The following is a 25,796-nucleotide window of genomic DNA, read 5'->3' on the forward strand; positions in this document are numbered from 1 at the left end:
GGTGCTATGTGGAGAACTTTTATATTGGCTCATCTAATCTTCTGAGTAATGTTCTCACACATTATATTAATCATCTCATAATAATGTGTTACAAACCATTTCAAACCTCAGTGGCTCATGACAACAAATATTGACTTTTCTTGCATATTTGTTTTTTGTTTTTCTGTTTCAGGCTCTCAGTCAGCTGGCCTTGGCTCTGGGCTTTTGACTAGACTTAAGTCTGTTCATGTGTCTTCACGTTCCTGTTGTTACAGCAGTTCCTCTGTGATGTATTTTCATGACAGATTATAGGAGTCTAAGGTAGCCAGCCATGGCACATTTAGAACATTTACTCACATCAAATTTGTTGTTACTCAATTGGCCAAAGTATGACACATGGTGAAACTCAACATCAGTGGGACAGGAAAATATACTCTGCTTCCTCTAGTGAGAGGTCTGCAAGTCACATGGCAAATGGCAAGGCCACACGGAGAGAGTAACAAATTGAGAACAGTGATTCAATCAGCCATAGGCATTTAGTGTTATATCATCCCCAACTTACAGCTGAGAAGTTTAAGCAACTTGCCCAGGGTCAGAGAGCCAGGAGCCTTAAATACCAGTGACCATGCCCTTGACCACTATGCTATTTTGCACAGGTACTTTGGGAACATTGCGGCGGGGGGGGGTGGTGGTTTGGGGGGGGATGATGGCTTGCTAGTCTAGTGGGGTATGAAGGGTACAAGGAAGAAGGCTTTTAAGTAAGGTAAGACCTAGGGAGGACCTTAGTAGTATTTGGCCAGAGTAGGAGTTTCTATTTGGTTTAGCACCGAAGAGGCCATCGGTAGAGTAGTACAGGTAGTTTTCCTGGACAGGTGAGAACAGAAGGCAGATGGCTGTAGGTTATGGGGCGCATGGGAAGTGAAGGGAGAGAAACAGCTTCTGAAAGCTTAACTGAGATGAATAGGGAAAATAGGATGGGAAGAGGCTAGAGGATAGCAATTTTTTTTCTTCAAATACCTGAGTGCTTAATGCTGACCTGAAAGTTAGTAGAAAGGCACCATTGGATTTGGATTTGGCCTCTAAAATATCCACCACATCCTTGCCTTTGGTACAAGATGGATTGTTGGGGGTAAGGAAGAAAGGAGGTTTGGATGTGACTCTAAGAAGAGAGAGAGAGGAGATAATTTCCATGATTGTGTGTGCCACTGCGTGCTAACATGTGGTCTAGGCTAGCATCTGTCATATAGCTTATAAAACTGAACTGATACATTTATCTAACTGGTATTCAGGGTGGGAGGTAACATATTGATTACAAGCAGGTGTGCAAAGACTTTCCCCAAGTACCCATTGATTTAAGTGAAATGTTAGTACACCTTGCATCTCCCTTTAATACACAAAAGGGTCCACTGAAACCTCAGTCACCAGAATTGGTGTGTTAAGAAATTATAACTTTTAGAGGTAGTTGACAGAAGTATGCCTGTGAAGCTTTTGTATGCTAGAGTTTCTTTTTTTACCTCTTTGCTCTCTTACCCTTGAAAACAATGCAGGTGACTGTAGTTCCCATCACAATAAGCCAATGAAAACATTCAATGTGCCTTTTAGTATCTGAGACAGATAGTTCAGTTGGTTAGGTTAGGTCTCCCTCCCAATATCATGACTTTAATTGGTTTCCTTGGCATTTAGGGTTCAGATGAATTGAAGGTACGGAAGCCAATCGAAAGCCTTGAAACATTCAATTTCCCACTCAGGATGATATGGCTAGCTATGAGACCTGTATGCTGGTGAAAGGAGTTTCAATTCACTAATCCTTATTAATGAATAACAAACAACTCCAAAGTTCAGAGGCTTAAAACCAAAAGAGTGGCTCTCACTCAGGCTACACATCTCTCACAGACGCTTCCTGTGCTTTTCTTCATCGTTATTCCAGGCCACACTAGTGGAGGGAAAACAGGATGGCGAATCATGAATTCGCTCTTAAAGCTTCCACTTTCAGTGGCACCTGTTACTTCTGTTCACATCTCAGTGACCAACGTAGGTCACATAACCTTACCTAACTCCAAGTGTCGGGAAAGTACGATCCCGCAAGGAAAGACACCAGAATCGTTAGTGAGCAGTGCTAATGACAAGTAAGGAAGGAGACATCATAGCTGTCATTAATGCTGTCCACTGAATCAGTCTAGGGTCTGTGCTGCAGGTGGCCACATTCTCTGTTGGTCCCTCCAGGGTCTTTCTCTACCTTTCTTCTTCTTGCCCAGCCCCAGAGGATGACTTCCATGCACTGTGTCAACTGGGCTCTCTTGCCCTCTGGTTTCTGGTTGGGGATTTGGCCAAGGTGAGGCCTTGGCTAGAGATTGAAGGGTGAGAGTAGAAAGATGTCGGGACATTTATTCCCCAATCCCTCCTTGCTAGGCTGTGTTTGTTAGAGGCTGAATTCCTCTCCAGAAGGTCAACGCCCCAGGTTGGGTGACCTTCTACAGGAACAACTGTCCCCTGGGTCTTCAGGCTGTGGATGGAAATGGCTTCTCTCTGTTGGTACACCCTTGGTGCTTTACCATCCTTAGTTGGTTTCTTTTAATCTGTCCATACCATTCTATTGCAATAGAATCATCATTAATTTCTCTTCATATATCCATTTATAGTGATGCATCATCTGTTTCTTGCCAGGATCTGGACCAATATCATGGTCAGTAAAAACTCAGCAACTCTTGGATCCACATGGTGGGCAGCAAGCTGGCTGAGAGAAATGCTTGGACTCCAAGGAAGGCATATTCTGCAAGCCCGTGTAGATGTGGCCAAGGAGAATGAAGGAATAGGCAGATCTACTTAGAGCCAAGAGCCAAGAGCCATGGATGGGAGGAGAGCTCCTCCCTGGGTATCAGAATAGAGACAGGAGTAAGGAATGTTCCCTATTTATCCCAAGGGTAGAGGGCCCTCACAATGTCTTGCCAGAATTTCTGTTGCCAGTGAATTTTATGTATCTTCTATTATTTCCCCTTAGAACAAGTGTGTTTATTGTGATCATCTTATCCCCATTTAATCATTGTATATTGAATATGTTGGGGAAATAATTTGTCTTCCTAATTAATTTGTCTCTGCTCGAGAGGACTCCTGTCTACACCTGTCAGAGAGAGTACTGTGCACCATCACCCAGAGACCCTGGACATTGAGCTTGCTACTGTGGTCAAATGGACCTGGGGATTTTATTATAGGGACAGCGTGAGTGTGCTTTACATGTGGGAGGGAGAGTGACTGAATGTTTGGTGACCAGCAGGGCGGTAGTCACCGGTGCTGTTCATTAAAAATTCCTGGCTTTCCTCCTTCTGAGCTTATGTTGGGATAGCACTTTCCTGAGCATTTGGAGTTAAACATGGACGTATTGCTTGCTTTGGCCAATGAAATGGGATGTGTGCTGCTTCTGGGTAGAAGCTTAGGAGAGCCAGTGTATGATTTGCCTGCTTTCACTTTCCCTCTTCCATAGTGACTGACAGTGCCTCCCAGAGAGGCAGCTCCCTGGCATTTAGTGCAGAGTGAGGAGTGACGCAGAGTCCACAGTGACCCATGCTGGAAATGTATCAGGAGTAAGAAATAAGCCTCTGTGATTTACTAGTCTCACTGAGGTTTTGTAAGTTTCGTCACATCCTGATCCAGCGTCTCCTGGCTAATTTGTAATGAAGACAATTCTAGACAAGAGTATAGCATGTGCATAGACACCAGAAGTTTCTTGTCAGAGTGAATGGTTTGGTGTCCAAGGGGAGTAATGTTCTTGAGAAATGAGGGGGATAGTGAGGCTCTTTAATGCCTTGCAGATGAGTGCAGATTTCATTTGGCTCCTGCAGATTGGAGAGAAGGAGGCATGTCAGTTGTAAGAGTCTGATACAACCCAAACTAGGGCAGTGATTATGGAAATAGAAAAGAAGCAAAAAATGAGGGATACTTTGGAGGTCAAATGGATGCTACGTGGTGATCAGTTGGAGGTGGGTGGTGGGGACAGTGAGCGATCCAAGATGAGTCCGCAGTAATTTGGGGGAGGAGCTTGGGAATCTTAGTTTTGCTTTGAGCTGTGTGTTTGACTTAAGAATTTTCTGCAAATGGCCAATAAGAAGTCAAGGATATGCTTGTTTGGGGCTGGTAACGCAAAAGGTGATTGACTATTTGGTTGCTGAAGTCAAGGGTGCCATATCTCTTCCTTCTCGTTCTCTCCCTCAGTGGGATGGGGGTGGTTGTGGTGGATGGTTATCAGCACATTTTTGCCTATGTTTTCTCCTCAGAAGTCTTGTAAAGGCCGGTGCTTGCCTCCAGAGAAAACAGCATTTGTCAACCCTCAGTTGTCCCATGTATTTTGGGGTATAGAAGAAATAGGAGAGGAGGGTAAATCTTTAAACTAATGAGATTATGTGAATTTTCTTCAGAGTGCATTTCAAAGTCATATATGCAATTTAAACATAGTCCTGAGGAAACCAGATTCTGTAAAAAAAAAAATTATAAGGGGAAGAAGACTAATACACTGTGGATAATTCACAAAATGACATCATCCCCGCAAAGAGCTCTTAGTTCAACTCTTACAGGGCCAGGCGCGCCTGAGATGTTTCAAGCCATACTGAAATAATGTGTTTTATCAGAGACGCAAGACTGTTGGTTCCCTCACCTCATCTGTCTCTTAGATGCTTTCTTTCTATTGTTCTTATTAACCTGAAAGATGTAGTTGTTCATTATTTTCTTCTTCTTGGATTCCTTTGGGTTCCACTTCTACTTTTTTGAATAAGATTGAATGAGTTCCACCCCAACGGAACATACCCTGACTGAAACAATATCACCACTGTGGCCATCACCAAGAATCCACACATCCGTATCAATGCCATTTTGTAGTGGGGTCTCTCAAGTGAGGTTAGCACCACTTGGGAACATGCTAGAAATGCACATTCTCAGATTTCCACACAGACTTCAGGAATCGGAAATTCTGGGTTTGGAGCTCAGCAATCTGTTTTTAACAAGGCCTCCAGATGACTCTGAAGCATGCCAAAATTTGGGAACCAGTAGGCTAGGGGGCTTCAAAGACGTAACACGTCCTCACTGGTGTGGTAAGATTTGAGGATGGTCTGCTGCTGAGCTACTAAGGAGAACAGTCACGCTAAGTGGGCGCTGTGAGCTGGAGCAAAATCACTTCTCCTTCTCTGTCTCTCTGTGCTCTAGCTTCCTCACCCTTGGGATTAGGCAGTGGGACTGGTCAGCATTTCCCGTGGAGGGACCCACAAAGTAGTATGAGAGATTTGTCAGCCAATTCTAATATTTCAGAAAACTTCGCAGAAATTTTATGTTTCCCCTCGATATGTTTGTAAGGACAGACCAAAATATCCTACTTGCTAGTTCTGAGGCAAAAATAAGCAAGTAAATTGCGAGCTTTCGGTGGTCACTCATTTTCATGTTTCCAGGGCTTAATCACAGGGTCTGACCCAATGGGAGCCCTTCAAATAATGTTATATAAAAAAATTACCAACTAAGTTCTATCAAAATCAGTAAGAAAATACAGATTATTTTATGCTAATCAGAAGCTCCGATTGACTTCCCAAAGGAAGAGAATGGAGCCCATGTTTGTAAGCGTGTGTATTGACGGCTACAGCGTTAGATTCCTACAAATAAAGGATATTCAAATAGAGGCTAGGTGGCCTCACCCCCAAACTTGGCTTGTTAGTGCTCCTATGGATGATAGCCCAGTTTACTTATTCATAAGTCTGCGTGGTTTCGATTATTTATGATTTCCTGCTAAACCTGGATGTGGTTCCTTTGGTCCTGTTCATGCATCTGGGTCCCTGACAGGACCCTGCCGTGTCCATGTGTGCCGTGTGCTTCTTGGCAGTGCAAAACGCAGCAGCATGGCAGGGAAATCACAGCTCACAGGCTGGCGAGGGTGGTCTGGGGCCACGTGGGAGAACGTGAGGTGTGCCAGGAACCTCCCAAGCGCTTTGAGAGGGGGGTCTCTTTGTCAGAATGATCCGTCTGAGCCTATGGTTACCTCCTTCAGGCCTGAATGTTTTTTTTAAGGGGAACAGATTGAAGACCTCTCCTGCTGTGCCGGCCTGTCAGAGAGAGAGAGAACAGAGACGCCGCCTGCTGCTCCAGAAGGGAAGGGAATCAGCAGGCCACTGGTTTCCTTCAAACTCTAATTATTGTCTCTTTGCTTAGCAGGTTGTCTAATCCAATGGCCACCCTTTCAAAATCTGAACTCCAGGGTCAGATACGTGAAGGGGCAAGAGACCAGACCGAACCTTTATTAGTTCACAGAACTCCAATTCTTTATTAATCACAGCTTGCTCACAATGACATACAGGAAAATAGCACTAATGAAGAGTAAATATGCAGGCAGCAACCTTCAGGAGTTGGGATTTGGGGGAGAAACGACTTCAAAACTGCGATAGGTACTTATGGTGGGTGTCTGGTGATTCTTGGTTGGCACAATTGCCCTGCCTAGCCCCCTTAGCTGTATCAGCCCTCACAGATGGAGTAAATTTCTTTTTATTTTAGTAGGCAGGATTGCCTCACACTGGGGAAGAAAGACCAGCTTGAGTGAAAGTCCGCAGTGTTTTTGATCTTGTTCGTATGTGTGTTTTAATGCGACAACCAGCTCACAGTTTCCAAGTGGAAAAATATTCAGTAGCATCATGTACTTGTACTATAGGTAAGAGCTTAAAATGAACATCATCAATCATGGCATCCACAAATAAGCCACCTGACACATTAAGTAATTCATTCCATCAAAAGAACTTAAACTAGAGAATTAAGCCCACTTCATGAAGAGCGATTGCATGGCTGCTTGAACCATTTGAATTTGGATCTGTGTTCAGCAGTTTTAAGATTCAACTTTTTGCTTCTACCCAGACTGATCTCAGATCTGTCTTCTCTTCCATCCCTTTCTAAAGCCAAAGCACATTTGTAGCACATAATCCAGTAGAAGCAGAAGTAAATGCTATGATTGGTGGGTTTTGTTGTTTTTCCTTAGCCTGGTTTTGTAGTTTCTAGGCAGTTAGTAGATTATGAGTGAACAAATGTGGAGGTTTGCGTGGAGTCATAATACCTGTAACCTAGGTATGGTCTTAGTCAAGTTCAGAGATTACAAAGCCGTCTAGGTCATTAGGCAATGGTGGGTTTCTAGCACCATGGACTGTCTACTGACCTCATTTTTCTGTTGGAATGAAAAGGGCAGGGAATGGAGTTCAACATGAGGGCTTCAAAAAGAACAGACCTAGCAAATTCATTTGAGTGGAAAGACACAACATCAAAAGCCTGTTACAGGACATGTAAGATTATGAAATAACTTGCATAATGCAATACTTGTATTTTTTAACAAAAATGTAAGTATTTACAAAATAAGATCCAAGGTATTTTTTAAACATCAAGCAAAACATTCTGCAAAGAGACCGCATTGAATTTTTTTTTAATTTTTGATTCTGTTTTTTTGTTTTTTTATAATGAGTTCTTTTTAAACCATGTCATACATTTCCCATACTGATATCGCATGATCCATTATAATATAGGCAGGGGGATTTACTAATGGTGGGGCGTGCCATACCCTCCATCGCTTCAGCCAGAAAGTTCAACCTGGAGTTCCTTGTTCCTGCGCACCTCGGCAGCATGCCTCTCCTGGAAAACACCAAAGGGAGAAGGAACGTCACAGGGCCCGCTGTCTGCTCCACAGAGAACCAGGAAGGCCTGCCTACTCCTTACACAATACGCGTCTCACTGGAAGTCACCCAGTTGCTCGGTGTCTATGTTTAGGCATTTTTCTCGTTTCACAAGAAACGACCACAGGAGACCCAGGAAGTGTCACGGAGGATCTCCCAAGACTTACGGACACTAACAACACCTTCACGCTATATTTGATCAAAACCATGATCAAAAGGTCATCTGATTAAGAGAATTTTGAATATGACAACTACCGTCTAAATCCAGAAAATAGCAATAAAACCTCACATTGTTGTTTACCTTATCATTTTTAATGGTTGTTTTTTTTCCCCCTCTTCCTGAATATTTGAAGGGCTTTATCATTGCCGGTGGATACTTTGAGAGGATTAGTTGCAGGAAGGAGACTTTTTGTATGCTTCCTAAATGCTTACGCTGTTGGTCGGGGCCTTTCAAAACTTGAGTCCAAATGACCTTCCCAGCCTTACCCTCCACTCTTCTCCTATACGCACACACTTGATGTTTTTTATATAAAGGAGTTGTCTTTTCATGCAATTTTTAATGCTTGACATTCCCAGTCTTCTGTCTCTGTTTGGTCAGGATCATAAATCTACTCTTCAAAGCCTACAGCAGTTATGTCTTCCTCCACGAAGATTTTCAGATCACAAAATAAAATTAGTCTTCCTTTCCATTTGAACACCTGCATACATTTTTGCTTATATGTAGCAGCCGTTTTATTTTAACTTCCACTGTGGCCATTTCTGTTCTTGCCTCGTCTTCTATATTAAGTAGATGTTTACATATAAGCTCACCGAGGGCCAGCGCTGTATTTTCTCTTTTGTTACACTCGCTGTGCACAGCAAGTGTTCTGCATTAGGCCTATGATTGGGGGATGTTTATTTACACAGGAGGAACTGAGGGACTAAGTCTGGTTTGGGAACTGAACTTTCAGTGGGGGGAACGGAAAGGAAAGGTGGATCGGGTATTTTTCAATACACAGTTCTGTACTGAATGACTATAAACCCCTTGTCTTGCATATCATAGGTACTAAATAATTGCTTGTTGAATTGAAATTTTAAAATGCTAATGATTATTAGTATTATTTCTTTTTCTACTTGGAATATTATTTACATTGCTATTTTTCCCCCTGTAGCTCCAGAAATTTCTTCTGGCTCTATGGCTTCCCTTAGTTTAGGGACAAAGACCATGACCAGCTATAAAGTAAATCTTATCATTAAACTCTATTAATCTTAATGAGTCTCTGCTTACCATGTTCTTTATAATACTGAGCATTTATTAGGCACTTAATATGTAATCAGTTCTGCATAAATACAGATTTTTACCTATTAAGTTCCCTTCCTCCTCACAATGATCCCATGGTAGAGGTGTTATTCTGGTTCCCATTTAACAGATGAAGAAACTGAGGCACAGAAAGCCTAAGTCACTTGCCCCAGATCACAGAACTAGCAAGCGGCAGAGCTGAAACCCACCAGGGAGCCCGCCTCTATAGCCTAGTCTGTTAACCACTGCTATACAACCTCACTGTCAGCGGAAAATAGTTACATGGAAAAACGTGACTTTTCAAATGTATGTGTTGGGAGGAAAAAGCATATAACGTCTTACACTTCCCTCAAAGAGAGAATTGGAGTAAGCAGGAAGTTGACTCTAGAGAGTTGAAGGGCACTTTTATTTAATTGGTTTAAATGAGCTTTTTGTGTATGTTTAAAAGCCACGATGAGAAGGGGAAAAAGGCATATATAGGGAAGTCACGTCTGACCCATTTAGAAACATCACAGAGGAAGGAGCAGGGATACAACTGGCTCTTCCTTCTTTCTGTCCCACCATTATGAGGAAAAAGATGCTGCAAAATCCTTCTCACGCAGAAAGAAACTAATTAGTCAGAGTTGAGCTCTGACAAAAATGGAGAAAAAGCCCAGACCATCGGTATACTAGAGCAAAATAGCAGAGACCCAAGCCTAAGGATTGATACAAATTCAAATTTATAACAGGGAGCATTATAATTGGTATTTTTGGGCTACCCTGGAGCACACTTCTTACGAAACTCAAAATTAGTCGTAAGGAAATGGGTTTTGCTACGGGAAAGAACGAAGAGATCTGTGAGCTTGAGTTAACGTTAAAAAAGGGAAATTGAATAAGTTCTGAGTTTCTAGGAAAAATATTATTTATTTTCAGGTATTTTAGTAAATATATTATTTGAAAACTTTGTATTCAAAACACCAAATATATAGCCATGAAATTGTAATTTGACTTTCTATCAGAATGTGGGAGAATCACAGGGCAGACATGAGGGAGTTTTTCAACATATTCTTTTTTTTTTTTTTTTAATTAAGAGACTGCGATTGTTAGAAGTTACTAAGGTAGTTGTGATGCTCTGAGAAAGCTCACCAAAAAGTCTAGGCTATTCTTTGATAAGATGCATCTCACTATTGAGCTTCTACTATCCGTCAGGTGCTGTTGGACACTTGGAGAGACAGACTGAAACAGATCTGCGTTTACAAAGTTCCCTGCACTTCCCTCCTTCCCCCCGTCAGTATAAGGGAAGTGTAACAAATCATCTTTTAGCATTGTATGCAACTATTCCCTTTGATACACACGCATGTAGGAAAGGAACAATTAGGGAAAATTCCGATTCCTTAAGAAAATATGGTTAGAGAGACTTCTGTGCTGGAAGCCAAGAAATATGAAGTCTTCCTTTTTTTTCTTTACCTTTTAATGCCACTTTGCCTCACTAGGTATCAAATACAAACCAGGGATTTGAATTAGATGACCTAGAGTATCAGTTCCATCTATGAATTCTGTTACGTGAGTCTATTTAAGAGCAAAATGAGGTCAATCAATATCATCAAGCATTCTTTTGACAAATGGCCATGCGCTTGCAAAACAGAAGAGGGGCCAGGAGTGAGCTGTGAGTGTCAGGAAGGCATGTTTTCATACATGTCAAGATGACAGTGGTCACTGGAGAATAACCTTCCAATGGTGCTGCCAAGCCTGCTTACTGAGCAGTGTTTGATGACTGACAAAGGACTGCAGCTTTAGCTTAGTATAGAAGTTGGGAATCAAAAAGACATGGGCTCAAATCTAGACATGTGGTCTACGTAGTTTTGTGATCTTGACCAAATGGAGTAATCTCTCTAAGGACAAAGTTCCTTCGATGTGAAATGGGGACAATAACAGCATCTCTTTTCAGGGTTGTAGTTTGGATTACACGCAATAGTACACGCAAAATGGCTGCCCTACAGGGACCAATCGGTAACGGCTAGTTTTACTCCTCTTTTCCTTTCATTGTTCATTCATCAGACATGTTCAATAGTAAATAGTTACATAAATGGCACTCATGAATCAGAATGACGCCCCCCAAAGAAAAACAAAGTCAAATGAGAAGAATAAAAGTTGACAATAGATGCAAACGAATAATGGCTGAAATCTTGATCTAAAGAGTTACATAACATCAAAATCATCCTTTAGGAAAAGAATCACAGAATCTCATTCCCTCAAACTACTTTTATTATTTTGAGCTATATCATGTGATGTGATGCGGTTGTCACTGAAATAATGGCTACAGTGTTTTCACTTCAACTTTTCTATATTGTTAGAGGTGAAATTATCAATTATACTAAAACTTCGTCTCTTATTTCCTAAGTACTGTCCTTTGTGGTTGGCTAGGTAAATTAGCTGTCAAGGTCACCTGCATTTTTTGCTTCTCTCACTCCTGAACACCGTGGGAAGATCCTTTGGTCTCTGTCACAATATAACGATCTGGGCAGTCTTGGCAGGGGCTAGTGAATGGTAGGGCTGTGCTATTAAAAGCAAGAGGATGTGACATCATTTGAATTAAGTGGAGAGTGTAACAAGGTTCAGTAGAAGTCCTCTCAGTTGACCTGCTAGGTTAACCAACATTCTCCAACCCCTCCATCATCCTGGTATCCCCTACTTGTTGGGTTTCTTGTGAGGCTGGGAGGCTCTGCCTTATTATTTCCACATATTTTTCCTCTCACTGGTTGAGTTACATGCTTGCTTGCAGTCAGTGATATTTCCAGCCTGTTCAGCTAGCTAGTTGAGAATTTAATTATATGATTCAATTAAATATTGCAGTAATAGAAAATTGTGAGGGTGGAGGGAAAGCTTTGGAAATACTTGAGAAAGGAAATTATGGTCAGATATTGGATCAACTATAAAAGCGAGGGGAAATTGTAAAAAAGAAGAGTTATAAAGATCCTATATATCCACATTATTCTGCATACATCTTTAGTCCTCACCCAATTTTAAAGACATTGAAACTGTAAAACATGGCTAATAGCATATAGGTGGAAAATGGGCGAAAAAAGGGACATGGGACCCCTATTAACTGATCCATTTCTCACAAGGTGCTGGCCTACATCAAAAGATTAGTAATTGGCTGTACATTTAAATATTTGATGTTAAAGTTATGTGTTTAATGAATGCATGTATTACTGTTAAAATGATTATACCCGCTTGAACTGATTTTTCAAAATTACCCACTACAGACCCTGTTCGGGTCTGACGAGAGAGCTGTTGCTACTCATGGGCCTGACGGGGCAGGCGGTGAATTTTCTGCAGGAAACTGTTGAGCATTAGGGGAGGAAGGACACGTTAGGGGAGGAAGAAAGTGTCTCTTTAATCCTTTCTGTGTGGCAGGAACAGGTGCTTTTCTTTCTGTCTCCTGTCTCTGTTTCTGTCTCTGTCTCTGTGTCTCTTTCTATTATTCTATTCCAAGAATAAGAACATTTTAAACTTCACCAGAGTGTCAATCATAATCCACAGACTACACTTTTGAGTCCTGGGTATGACTATTTATGTCACTCAATTTGAAGACTGTTGGGTATGTGTAATTTCAATTTGAGTGACATAAACAGAGCAGCCTAGTAGCTCTTTGTGGCAGAGGCATTCCTTCTTCCACACCTGTCTCCACATTTGATTCCTTTCTGTATAATAAGCTGGAGTGTTGAGATGAGGTGTTATGAAAACAGAAGTTGAAAAAAAAGTGTAACATTCTTTTCTGAAGGAAAAAAGAACAGTTTTATGGAACAAAGATAAAAAAATATTTAAATATAATTTATGACAACATAACAAAGCATATTTAAGAAGTCTCTAGTTCGGTAGTTCTCATCTCCTGCAAAATATTAGCACCTACTAGCAAATTTTAAAAGTAATACTGATCTCTGGGTCCCTTCTCAGACAATTACATCAAAATCTCTTAGTTTAAAGAGAACCTCAGGAGATTCTAAAGTGTAATTGAGATGGCTTTGGCTTTAGGCTTTCAGTTTTGGCTAAAGACTTTGAGTCTAACATGGCTGGGTCTCCAAGAAGTTTGTGAGAATTTATCAGTGAATGACACCAAAAAAACCAAGGACACCACAGGAAGACATGCTCTGCTCGGACACTCCGTTCTCTTACTTGAGGGGTGCAGGAGTGGGGCGGGGGGCGGAGTGCTGGCAAAAGCTCACGTGGAATTGTATTCAAGTCTCCTGGCTAATTGATAAGGTCAGTGAGGCCTGTCAAGATGGTGGGAATTTAGTGTGTTAGCCTTGATGTGGATTTATTTTTACTAACATTTTTCCAGTGCTTTTGTATTTACTATCTACATTTGTCCATATGACATGTTGACTTATTCTCTAATTTTTGCTGCTAGATTGTTTATTGCTGGGTTTTATATTGTCTGCATGGGGAAAGAGATGGTTAGTACATGCTCTTTGATATTACATCCCCTTCCAGGTTTCTAAGCACGTAGTCAGTACTCCATAAATACTCACTGAATGACAAACTCATTAACAGGGCTCATTTTCAGTGGAAATCATCTTTGATGCATCAGATTCCAGAATAGCTTATGTATGTGTTAGCAGTTTCATGCATTCTCAGCATTACTATTATTATTGTCTTTTTAATTTTAATCTCATTGCAGTAATTTCATTCAAACAAAAGGCTAGATATTAGTAATAATAAAAAACTTACTTTGTCTTACTTTAGGAAAAAGAAAACATATTTAAAATACATCAAAAGGAAGTAAATTTGGTATTCCCTAAGGAATCTCTCCACTTTATGGAGAAGATAATAGATCTTGACTAACACTGGCCAAAGATTTCATTAGATTTGAAAAGTGTCTCTGTGGCTATGAAATACCAGGGGAAATGTGGTCTTAAAAATGATCTGCGCTGTATTATTCAGCATGGGATAGAATACTGTCAGCTGAGATTTAAATCAGAATAGGCTATAAACCCCTAGTTCTCAAACCTGGCTGAATATTGGAGTCATCTGGAGAATTTAAAAAAAAATATAGATGCCTGGGTCCTACCTCTGGAGATTCTGCAGTTTGATGTCTGGAATGTTAAGCTGTCCACAGGTTGATTATTTCCAGGACAAACTTCAATGTCTGTATGCATGTGTGTCTGAAATGAGGTGGAGACCAAATCTGGGTGAGAATGCGGAAGAGTGCAAAAACGTGCTGGGCAAGGAGTGAGTGAAGAGAAACACACAGAGAAAAAGAAATTGCCTACTAAAATCCAACACTTCGGGAAATACTAGTTAAAACATGCAAATTTCATGTACCATTTTATAATTGAAATCAAGAGGGACATGCTCTATATTTGTATATGTCTAACTTCAAAAACAGTCATGGTCCTGGTTGTCGATGATACAAATCTTGCACTGGATACTAAGGTCTAATGGAAAATCCTGGAATATGACCAGCATGCCCCATTCCTAGCAACTCCACTTGATTTTTTTTTTTTTTTTTTTTTTTTTTGGTCCTGGGATTTGAGATGGTTGAGTCATAATTATCCAGAACAGAATACATGGTGGTCTTCTGCTGTCCATGGTACCAGCACCATTCAGCAAGAATCTCCTTGGTTGTGCATAAACATGGGAACTGAAGGCAAATGGAGGAAGACTGAATGGTTCAAGGTGAAGGGTATAAAATTTACCCAATGGAACTTTCCTCTCTGGCATCTCAGCAAAGTGCTTGCTATGGTACCACCATGTGCAACATGCAGAGGGTCAAAGTGCTACCTTCAAATTCTGACCCGATACACTTAGGTGAAGCACAATGACATTGTTCTGAGAGTGTGGAAACACTAGCTTATATAAGTAAATTAAATTTAACAAGCTTATATAAGTAAATTAAATTTTAACTTTAAGGTTCTGACCAAGGCATTCAGTGGCTCTCCGTTCCTGCCCAGGTCACCTAGAACTTTCTCTACACACCTCGGAGAGCCTCAGTGTCCTGTTGCTGTGTCAGAGCCCCTGCTGGGTTCTGACACAGCAGTGCTTTCAAAAATTCCTCAAGAGCACAGATGCCCACCAAAATCTCCATGGAATTAAATGTATATGTTTTCAGGGTTTACGCCTAATTTCCTTTGGTTCTGGCCTGATATTTGTAATCAGAGAATGGGAGCAAAAACAGAGGCATCAGAATAGATGAGAACATCAGAATAGGGTTGCCTGATCCTTAGATGAGATGGGCCAATTCTAATAGAGGACATGAGGCTTCCTAAGAAATACCCAGAAAACAGGAGGCTCATCTTGTCTAGACTCTTAATGCTCTGATGACAGGGACAGTCCTACTTCTCTCTCTAGTGCCGACATGTCATAGCACTCAGTACTGGTGCAGGGGGCAACTGCTCAGAAAAGGCCTGAGGCATTGTTTCTCAAAGATCATATTTCTCAACGCTTCATCCAATTTCTGGAGATGGACAAAGCTACCCTATTCACAGCTATACTCTACATTTTCCAAGGAAAGTTTTCTGGGTGGTGGTGGTGGATAGATAGCAATAGAACTCACAAAAGGGAAAGAGAGAACATTTTCCAGAGTATCTCCAGCACTGCTCATTCTGATTGAAGGGTTGGTGAGAAGAAAGGCATCAGGATATCAGAACTTTGGGAAATGAACATCCCTTACTAGCTCCCCTTTGCTTTGGTTTCATGGAACGTTATTATACCCTGATTTTCCATGTGGATTTTCCTACGTGGAAAGTATGGGCATCCCGTTTTTTTATAGATATTCTGTCCTTTTGTGACAAATGTATTTTTCCAAATTAGTTATATATTTAGCATTACATTTTAATTAAATAGTGAAGTAAATATTGAATGTATTATTTTATTATATATTATTGTTACTTATTAATATTATATATTTGTATGGTATATTTCATATTTCCAATTTAATATTTTTTCTATTAGATTAGATCTTCAAGTTTGTACAGAAGTCGTTTCTATACTTGAAAAGCATGGATCAGCCTCCCTGAATCCATTCACTGCTAAAAAATCTGACACAGTTCTAGCTTTAATGTTGGATTCCTACTCCTTTACCATGGTGCGGTGCCCACGAAGTCAATGCTACAATGGGAGAACCTGCCTGAGGGGTTGGCTGTCTCTGCACTTGAAGCAAGTTTTGACTAAGTCTCTGGTGCCCGGGCATTTGCGAGCTCACCCAGCTGTGTGCCTATGAATGCATGCTTACGCCCAGAAGTTTGTCGGGATTACCTTTTCCTGCAGACGTTCAATAATAGCAGCTAGATTAGCCTCACGGTTTTCTTTAATTTGTTCCATTTTCAGGATCAGCTTTTCCTCCGCCATTTTGCTGAAGTTGTTGTTCTCCTCCAAAGCCTTCTGAAGGACTTCTCGCTCGTGTTCCCTCTTCTCTGCCAATTGCTTCAGCACCTGGGCCTCCTGAGACTGGGGAAGAAAAATATATCCATTTTAGAATCACCGACACACAAACCTGGCGGAACAATGGGCTACTGATTCGAGAGTGTTCTTCTCAAATGAACACTACTTCTAGCCTTGAGCACTGTTGCCATTCAGTACTCATCTGCACGGCTCTTAGAATTTTCTATAGAATGTGGTTAGCTGGGAGATGTGGTTAGCTGAAATTTCAGCTGTGAATTTTTTGGATGCACTGTCTTAGAAGAAGCAGTTAACCCCGACTGAGGAGTTTTTGTTTTTTAGAGGAAGTTGCTGCTAAGCATTTATGCAGCCAGGGATGCTGCAATTAATCACTGGATAGCAGCATCCATCGAAGCCTAAGGAAAATATGGGAAGATGGGGGCAAGTTCTAGTCTTTTCCCTGCCCCATTTTTTGATCAGCAGTAGGCTGAGTCCTGCAGTAAGCTTTTCGACTCTAGCCAATCAAATCGCCAAATTCATTTTCTCATTTTATTCCCCCTCCCCGCCCCCAACCTGCTTGTTTTTCTTTCATTAGACAAATTCTCTATCGAGACTTGTGAACAGTGCAAAGTTCATGTCCACTTGGCCACAGAAAATAGAAAGCCCTTTTCTGGCCTCCTCTTGAACATGCTGAGGTCACCTGGGTAGTCTTTGAAACCCTGTGGTTACTTAGTGGTTAGAGCCGAAACATCAGAGCCAGGCGCACCCCAGCCAGGAACCCCCCCCCCCATTTTGTGCACTGTAACTCTCCTGCGGCATCAGGAGGCTGTTGGACTGTGCACAGTGTAGGTTAACAATCACTGAGGTGCTTGATAAAAACGCACAGAGGTCTGGTAACCACACCCCCAAAATCCTGATTCTGTGGTTCTTTCCTAAGACCAAGGAATCTTTACTTTTGATAAGCTTCCCTTGTGAGGCTAATGCAGGCTATTCACAGAATACCTTCTGGAAAATGCACTGGCGTGGCCGATGGTGTCAAGCCTGTGTTGGTGACCTGGATGTGCTATTTAACTTGGTTTTTTCCTCCATAAGATGCAGCTAAAAGAAGTCTTACTCAATAGCGAGCTGTCCAGGTTTAAGACTAAATTATTACACACTCATTGTTCCTGGGTAATGCGTTAGGACTGGCTGGTGCTCTGAAATGAGCCTTCACAGAGTAACTGTAAATGTGAACACCTAAACAAGGGCAGATCAAAACAATATTTCACGGCTTGTCAAATATCGATTACTATTAAAAGCATTAATAGGAAACCATTTTAGTTAGCAGTGGTCATGGGGTCTCACAGGAGAGATCTTGGTACGTAAACTCTATGAAGTTCAACGGGAAGAAACTTCCCTTGAGATACAATTCTACAGGAATGGTAAAATCAGGCAGCCTTAAGAGTCTTCGCTGATGCGCTTATTCTGAAGCCTATCGGGAATAGGCCTAGTGGCTCCCTGGAGATTAGAATATTTTGGGAACTAGCCCCATGTCTTCTTCTAACCCCCAAACGGTTTCTCTGGTGTCTTTGGTAGACTCATCACATTCTTGCTTTGTTGTAGCTTACAAAAAACCCAGCATGAGAAAATAACAAGAAAATGTTAACACAGAATAAATTCAAAATCAAATAGAGGCTTTTGGGAAGAAACATGAAAAAATAATTTCTAGCTGGTTCGTCCGCCTGCCTGTAGGTGGGACTCTTGGTAAAGCGTCTTACATTGATTTTGCTTCTTTACTGCTACTAGGACTACTGAATTGTGACAGAGACACACTGACTACAGATGTGTGTGTGCGTGTGTGTGTGTGTGTGTGTGTGTGTGTGTGTAAAGTTTCTCTCTGATGGGCTCCAGGGCAAGGGCCATGTGCCTGCTGTTCTCTGCATCAGCTCACAGAGAGAGTTACCATGGGTCGGTATCAAGGGGCAACTGAGGAACTGTTAATTTTCAGGTGCTCAAATTTACGGTGGCACTTTTAAAATTGTGTTCTAACTTACAGTTTGTATTTGCATTCGTGATTTTCTTTTGTGAAAGACCTGAAGACAGTCTGGAGACACCCAGGGAATAGAAATGAGGAGGGAAGCCCTGGGGATTCAAAGGGGAATATCCCAGCAGGTACCTTTTCAAATGTCTTGCCTTGGTGGGGCACGTTTGGTCTGCGTGAACGAGCACTCCCACAGGCCCCAGCATCAGCGACGGAGAGAGGCCCATTGCCTAACTGGGTGGAGCATTTGGCTCCGTTTGAGGCGCCTCAGTTAATGGCATTAATACTTTGGCAGCCCCGGGGCTACATGAGACTACCCAGCATAGACGGCAAGTGTTTCTTCAGCACAATTAATGGGGTGAAACAGAAACAGAACGTTTCTCCGGAGTGTTGTCTCGTGAGGCCTCTACTAAATGATGAAGACCTGCCAGGCCAGGCCACTTCAGGGCTGTTCCTTCCTGTCGTGCCTTCTCTTATATAGAGAGAAGGTTATAGTCACCATCGTCTCAACTCACTCATTTTTAGGACCTAATGATTACCTGTGTTTCACATATTTAAAGCTCATATTCATTAAAAAAAAAAATACACGACATGAAGTTGATTATGGAAAGAACTCCACACTGAGAAAATACTTATGATGGCGCCCTCTTTTGGTTTCTCCTCACAAGTACTCAACTCTTTTTTTTTTTAAGATTTTATTTATTTATTTATTGGACAGAGAGAGAGACACACACACACACACACACACACACACACGAGAGAGGGAACGCCAGCATGGGGGAGTGGGAGAGGGAGAAGCAGGCTTCCCACCGAGCAGGGAGCCTGGTGTGGGGCTCAATCCCAGGACCCTGGGATCATGACCTGAGCCGAAGGCGGATGCTTAACAACTGAGCCACCCAGGCACCCCAACAAGTACTCAACTCTTAAACACATTCTTCTGCAGAGCTAATAGTCTTGGGGTCTTTACCTCAGTTCCTAAGGGCTCCGTAATTCCACTCCTGAGACAGTCATACTCCTTTTTCTTTCTTTTGCAGCCTAGCACCCAGATATCACTGCCTACAACTTCTCTGACTTAACTCTTGGGGAGAAATTGATTCTCTTATATATACACCTTAATCTCCCAGGGGCACCTGGGTGGCTCAGTTGGTTGAGCCTCCAACTCTTGGTTTCAGCTCAAGTTATGATCTCAGGCTGGTGAGATTGAGCCCCTCACCCGGCTCCACACTCAGTGGGGAGTCTGCTTGAGATTCTCTCTCCCTCTCTCTCTCCCCCTCCCACTCATGCTCTCTCTCTCAAATACACAAATAAATCTTAAAAAAAAATACACCTTAACCTCCCACTCAGCCTCAAGAAAGAAAACTGGTTATGATTCTACTATTTCTATCAGTGAGGAAATAAGCATTTAGTTCAGAAAACTGCTGTAAGGGATGCCTGGGTAGCGCAGTCGTTAGGCGTCTGCCTTTGGCTCAGGGCGTGATCCCGGCGTTCTGGGATCGAGTCCCACATCGGGCTCCTCTGCTGGGAGCCTGCTTCTTCCTCTCCCACTCCCCCTGCTTGTGTTCCCTCTCTCGCTGGCTGTCTATCTCTGTCAAATAAATAAATAAATAATCTTAAAAAAAAAAAAAGAAAACTGCCATAAAATATAAGGTGTGTGTGAGGATGTAGAATAAAACTATGTGCTAGACAAAAATGGAAATGTTTCCCTTCATTTCGGCAGAAGTAAAGTTCTCACTGCAAGGTGGAAGAGGTGTTTCGATTTTTTTTTTTTTTAATATTCCTTGCTTGGGCAGATTAACAGAGAAGAACCCCGACCAGGAGGCTTGAAAGGTAGGATTTGCCAAAAGTTGTTAAAAATAAATTGCTTAAGGGAAAAGGATCTGACCATGGAGGACCATCTCTGAATAGCATGAACTAATATAGACGACCACTGACACACCGAAATGGAAAATTAGGGCAGGATAATCATTAGCTGATATAACGCAAGTGTCAAGGCAAACTATTTATAGAGCCGAGACATCCAACACGACATTCTGGGAGATCGGAGAACCTTCTCCTCCTTGCTGTTGTAATAACGGAGGCACAGAATTGTGAATACCTTTTCTATGCATAAACCTCCTCACACTGAATTCAGTATCACTGAAATGATTACATGAGACGTACGTGAAGGGAAAAAATAATGAGACAGGGAGAAGAGTTATTGTACATTTAGGAACACTTTAACATTTTGCAAAGAGATTCATTACCCTTCCTTGTATTACTGAGTATGACTTTAATTACTATACACATGAAATGGAAGATAAATTTGAGTTAAGTGGTATATAAAACTCACTTTATTTTATGTACACAGAAGAGGTTTAAGACTATATTTTAGATAGCGCTAGTGTTCCATTTATTTCAGAAGTGAGCACATTTCTAGCCCTTTATTTTATTGTCCCCTTTCATCATTTGGATATATTACTTGCCACTAACTAGAACCATTTATCAGACACTGCATCCCCTAGTACCTAAGTGTCTTTACAATGACAGGTTACAGGCTGTGTCTCTAATTATTAGCTTTACTGTTAACAATGAAAAAACATTAGTAACCCAGGTGGAGTCATAAATAATGTCTTGTTAAAATATAATTGAATATAATTGTGTAAAACAAAAGGGTGCCATATTCACTTTGTGTTGAAGAGTGAGAAGCATAATAAAAATAATAAAATGATTAAAAACCCAAAGACCTTTAGAATGAGCTCTTCTGCTAAAGCGTGTAATGAGTTTACTGTGGTGAACTCCTAGGAAAAGAACTACGGGGTGGGGGTGCTCTTCACTGAGGGGACAACGCACATGAAGGTTCTGTGGACCAGGTGTCATATTCTCCAAGGAGCAGATGCTTCCAAAATGTTGAATTGCAAATAATCTAGCACTTTAGCTCATAATCCGTTGCTGTGCAAACCACCCCCTCTTCTCCTGGATGCAACTTTAATTGCCATCTATGAGATGCCAACAAACAGAAAAGGTGAGTCTATCAGGTTTGGCAACTAACGGTCCACTTTATTCCATTTTGTTAAAAATAAGCAATGCATCTTTCTTTCAGAGATTCAGGGACTTTGGAGTTGATAGGTGCCAATATCGTCAGTATGGGTATCTCACTGAACTGGTTTGAGTAGCGCTCTTTTTAATTCAGTCTATTTTAGGGCGAGATTTTATCCATGTCATTAGAATTCTTAAATTTTCATCATTTTTTCCTAACGCTAATTTTTTTCAGGCCACTGGTAGCTGGGCAGACCTGTTAACATACCTGTTACCTATCAAACTGTTTCTCCTTCTTCGTAACTTGATAAATAATATTTTATAATATTTGAAAATATATGTTAATATGGTAATATTTCAGTGTCTTTGTTAATAAGAAATGTCTTTGCTTTATAAAATTGTGAATTTTCAAAATCAGAGAGGAAGACGAACCATAAGAGACTCTTAACTATAGGAAACAAACTGAGGGTTGCTGGAGGGGAGGGGTGTGGGAGGATGGGGTAACTGGGTGATGGGCATTAAGGAGGGCACTTGATGTAATGAGCACTGGCTGTTATATGCAACTGATGAATCCCTGACCTCTACCTCTGAAACTAATAATACACCATATGTTGAATTGAATTTAAATAAAATGAAATTTAAAAAATTGTGCGTTTGCTGGACTATATAGTCTCTATGGGCAGGAACCAGATGTGTTTTTGCATAATAATAGCTAATTGTCCCACAGTGCTTGTTATATGTCTTTTTATAGGATAGGTCTTCTGGTTCTCACATTAACTCCATCACAAAGGTCCTATTATTAGTCTCATTTTACAGATGGGTAAAATTAGACATAGACAGGTTAGTGACTTGTCCAAGGTCTCACAGCTATTATGTGGTAGAACCAGACTTCGATCACAGGTATTGTCTTAAACATATGTTCTTACCCACTGTGCTTTTAAAGATGCTCTTAAACACTTTGGTTGGCTTATGATGACTATATAATTTATTGTCCAAACTGGGGCACTTATGAAATTGAAGTGATAATAATGATATCAAAAAAGCAGGAGTAAGCTGGAGTTGTCCTGGGCCAATCGGGATATGGTTAGCTTAGCTCTGCTGTTTCTTGCTAAACATTTGTTGAATGAATAAATGGCCGGCTGGCTGAACGGATGGATGACTAAAGCGTTTCACCCAAGTGGGTCAGTTGCAATATGGAAACTTTGATTTCAAAATATGAGCTTCAAGCTGACCTCATGAGATAATTCGGTTTTATGGAGGTGAACGCTGATTCCCAGAGATAATCACAGAGAGGAGGAAAAGCAGGGAAAAGGTGTATTTCTTGTGTAACAAATTTCTTCTGTGAACCAATCAATGGGGCACTAATTCTGGTTCAAAGGAGCCTGAGGGAGGATTGTCCAACCTAGTAACCAGATGGTCAGTGCTGCAATAGTGTCAGCAGATGGTGTGAGGAACTGGGGCCACTGCCAAAGCATTTATTGTGAAGTGAGTTTGAGCCCACAAGGAGATGACTCCATGGCAGCCCTCCAGCTCCAGCTACAAATCCAGAAGGCCTCCGCAACATAGCCTCGGTCACTGGTTCCCAGATGGGGTCCCTAACCTCCCAGAAGGTGATGATACAATGGAGGGGAAAGGAAAGGGGCTCATAAGCTTTTCTTACATTTTAGAAGCCCTATCAGAAATCATATTTCACCTTTAGGTCTATGTCTATTTTTATATTCATGTTTAGAATTAAGTCAATTTAGTGAGAAAATGTTTATTTTTTAAGATAATCAAAAATATTAATTGGCAGTTATAGATTCCTTTGCTTATAACCATGGCCAAAGGAATTTATTAATACTATTATATTAATTTATTAATACTATCATATTAATATTATACTACTATTAATAGTATGTTTGATAGGCACAATCTTTAAAAACTTGTAATGATGAGAAAGGAAATGGACCTAGAGCAAAATATTGCTGACCACTGGGCTAGGTTGGACATCTGTGTATTTTTGAAAGCCTTTGTCTTAAGTAAAAGAGTCTGAGCACCTAATCTGGGATTCCAGGTCTTTTACAGTCTCACCTCACTAGTCTCCAACTCTCTACCCAAGTTCACTAGTTCACTGGTCTATCCACTGCCCTGAAAACACACGTTATGCATTCTTACCTCTGAGTATCCTTAGTTCTGGAACCATTCTCTTAGTTTAGAAAACTTTCATCTCTTCTCTATTTATCTAGCACTATTTATTTTTCTAGTCACCTGCTTTTTTAAGCAGATATTTTTCTGAAAAGATGCTGTGATTCACATCAAATAGTGAAATGGTTTTATTTTCCTCAATGATCTCCCATTTCAATTGAAGTCAAAGTCATTAAAATGCTACCTTCTGACCTCAATTCCTACTAGTCCCTCCTTGCTCCTTCTGCTTCAGCCACCCTGAGCTCTGTGCTCTTAAACTGTCCTAGCACACTCTTACCTCAGGGCCTTTGCACTTGCTAATCTCTTTACTTCGAATGTTCTACCCCCAGAGAAGAGTTGTAGGGCTTACTCCTTTCCTTCATGCCTTTTTTTTTTTAAATGTTCTCATATTTAAGAGGCCTTTTTTGATCACCTCATATGAATAGCGCCCTCCACTCCAGCACTATCAACTATTTACCTTGGCCCTGCTTTATTTGCTGTCGTGTGATGTATTATATACTTATTTATTAGCTATTTCTTCCCAATTGGAATAAGGTTGATGAGGCATCTCTAGTAGCTAGAACGACTCCTGTCCAGTAGTAGGTGTTTAATAAGTATCTGTTGATTGAGTGATTTTTCCCAGACTAAGAATTCTTTGGATAGTATAATTTATTTAGTGCACTTTCAGAAGATATCTTGGGAAATGTACTGACTATAATTTTGTTTTAGGATGTGAAGATGAAATAAAAAGTCAAAACAAGTGATATATTGCCACCTGAACATTTGGCTCTGAAAATTATCATTTACTTATTCATTTAAAAATATTTGTAGTACTCACTATTCCTAGGGACTAATAACAAAAGACATGAATCCATGCCTTTGTGGAGTTTATAATCTAATGGGGGGAATATTAGGGCTAAATAAATATGCAGATATGCTTACTAATTGTGCTAAGCGCTACAAAACAAACAAACAAACAAACAAACAAACAAACAAACAAACACCAGGAGAGAGATCAGCAGATGAAAATCGAGCCCAGAGAAGCTCTTTCCCCACAGTGAGGGCTTGAGAAGTAAACACAGAGCCGAGGAAACCAAAAAGAAAGTGTGAGATTTAGAAGATCCTTCACTTCCAGTAGGTCCTAACCTTCACCTGGGTTGATTCTGATACTGTAAAGATTAAAATCACAGCATGGAAGTTTCTTTTTAACGTTCTGAGTTTCTGCATCAATGTAATTCTTAGAAAATATGTAAAAAACTAGTAAAGTTGAAATTGAATAATTATCTGGTACCAATTTGAAAAAGTTAGGTCTAAAATTCCTCCACGGTTCACTAAAATTTTTCGGGTCTAATTATTTGTGTCTGTGCTGTCCAACTCAGTAGCTACGAGCCACACACGGCTGTTTTACGTTACTTTTTACTTAAAATGTGACTTCCAGAAAAATTTAAAATACCTCTGTGGCTCACATTTTATTTCTGTTGGCCAGCACTGTTCTATATAGCCGCAGAGACTGCTTTTTCGTGTTGGCGGGGCTCAGAGAATTACCAATTTCAATGGTGTATGAGCTAAATAGTTACTGTAATTGTTATCTTAACACTAAACCTCTAACAGATAAAAATCGTGCATATCTAAATTCTACTTCCCCTTCTTTGCATAACAACATCTCAATTTTCCTTTAGGGCTCTGCTCCACCTTTCTCTGCAGGAATCCTACCTCAAGGCCTCTGCAGGTCATGTGATCCAGGCCAGCCAATCAAAGTACCGCATCCCCTCGGCCACCAGGATGGGCTCAGGGTTGGGCACGTGACCGAGGACCGGACACTGAGGCTCCGTCCCACGTGTTTTGTTAGAACTACTGGGAAAGAAAAGCTTTCTTTCTGCCCTAGTGGTTGATTTGTAAGGAAACTACGTTGGGAGCGACTGTTGGAAACTAAACTTTCTTGGTCTTGAAACCAATTCTCAGGAAGAGATCGATGGTAGATATAAAAAGGTTTACCTGACCGTATTGCTTGCTCTGGATCCAGCTGTTTTTGAAGCTTAACAGTTCCTAGACGTTTTAGTCACATACCCAGTTTGTGTTTCAGCTAGTGGAATTGAGTTTTGGTTATATGCATGTCCTCAGTAAGGTAATCACTGACATATACAGACTGGCTGGAGGCTCTTTGAGAAGAATTAACAATTCTTCTAACGAGCACTAATTAAGTTGGCACAAGCCGATAGAGTAAAATCAATTAATGATTTTTTAAGTTGGTACTTTCTGTTAATTACTTATATTCTCTTCTAATTAAAACCCTACTACCAGGACA

At 40.9% G+C, this 25,796-nt stretch overlaps 1 protein-coding gene across 1 annotated transcript in view; it reads right to left on the minus strand.

Moving 5' to 3' along the window:
* Window positions 1–6,251: 6,251 nt before the first annotated feature.
* STMN2 (stathmin 2) overlaps window positions 6,252–25,796 on the minus strand; it is a 50,052-nt gene continuing 30,507 nt past the window's right edge. The window contains exons 4-5 of the mRNA XM_045805644.2: window positions 16,171–16,362; window positions 6,252–7,614 (exon numbers count right to left, since the gene is read on the minus strand). Of these exons, the coding sequence (XP_045661600.1) occupies window positions 7,555–7,614; window positions 16,171–16,362 (252 nt within the window). The 3' untranslated portion in view covers window positions 6,252–7,554. The remainder of the gene's footprint in view (window positions 7,615–16,170; window positions 16,363–25,796) is intronic.

Source organism: Ursus americanus, chromosome 9 (genome assembly GCF_024610735.1).
Source record: "Ursus americanus isolate L20-20 chromosome 9, mUrsAme1.1.p, whole genome shotgun sequence".
NCBI classification, from domain to species: Eukaryota; Metazoa; Chordata; class Mammalia; order Carnivora; family Ursidae; genus Ursus; species Ursus americanus.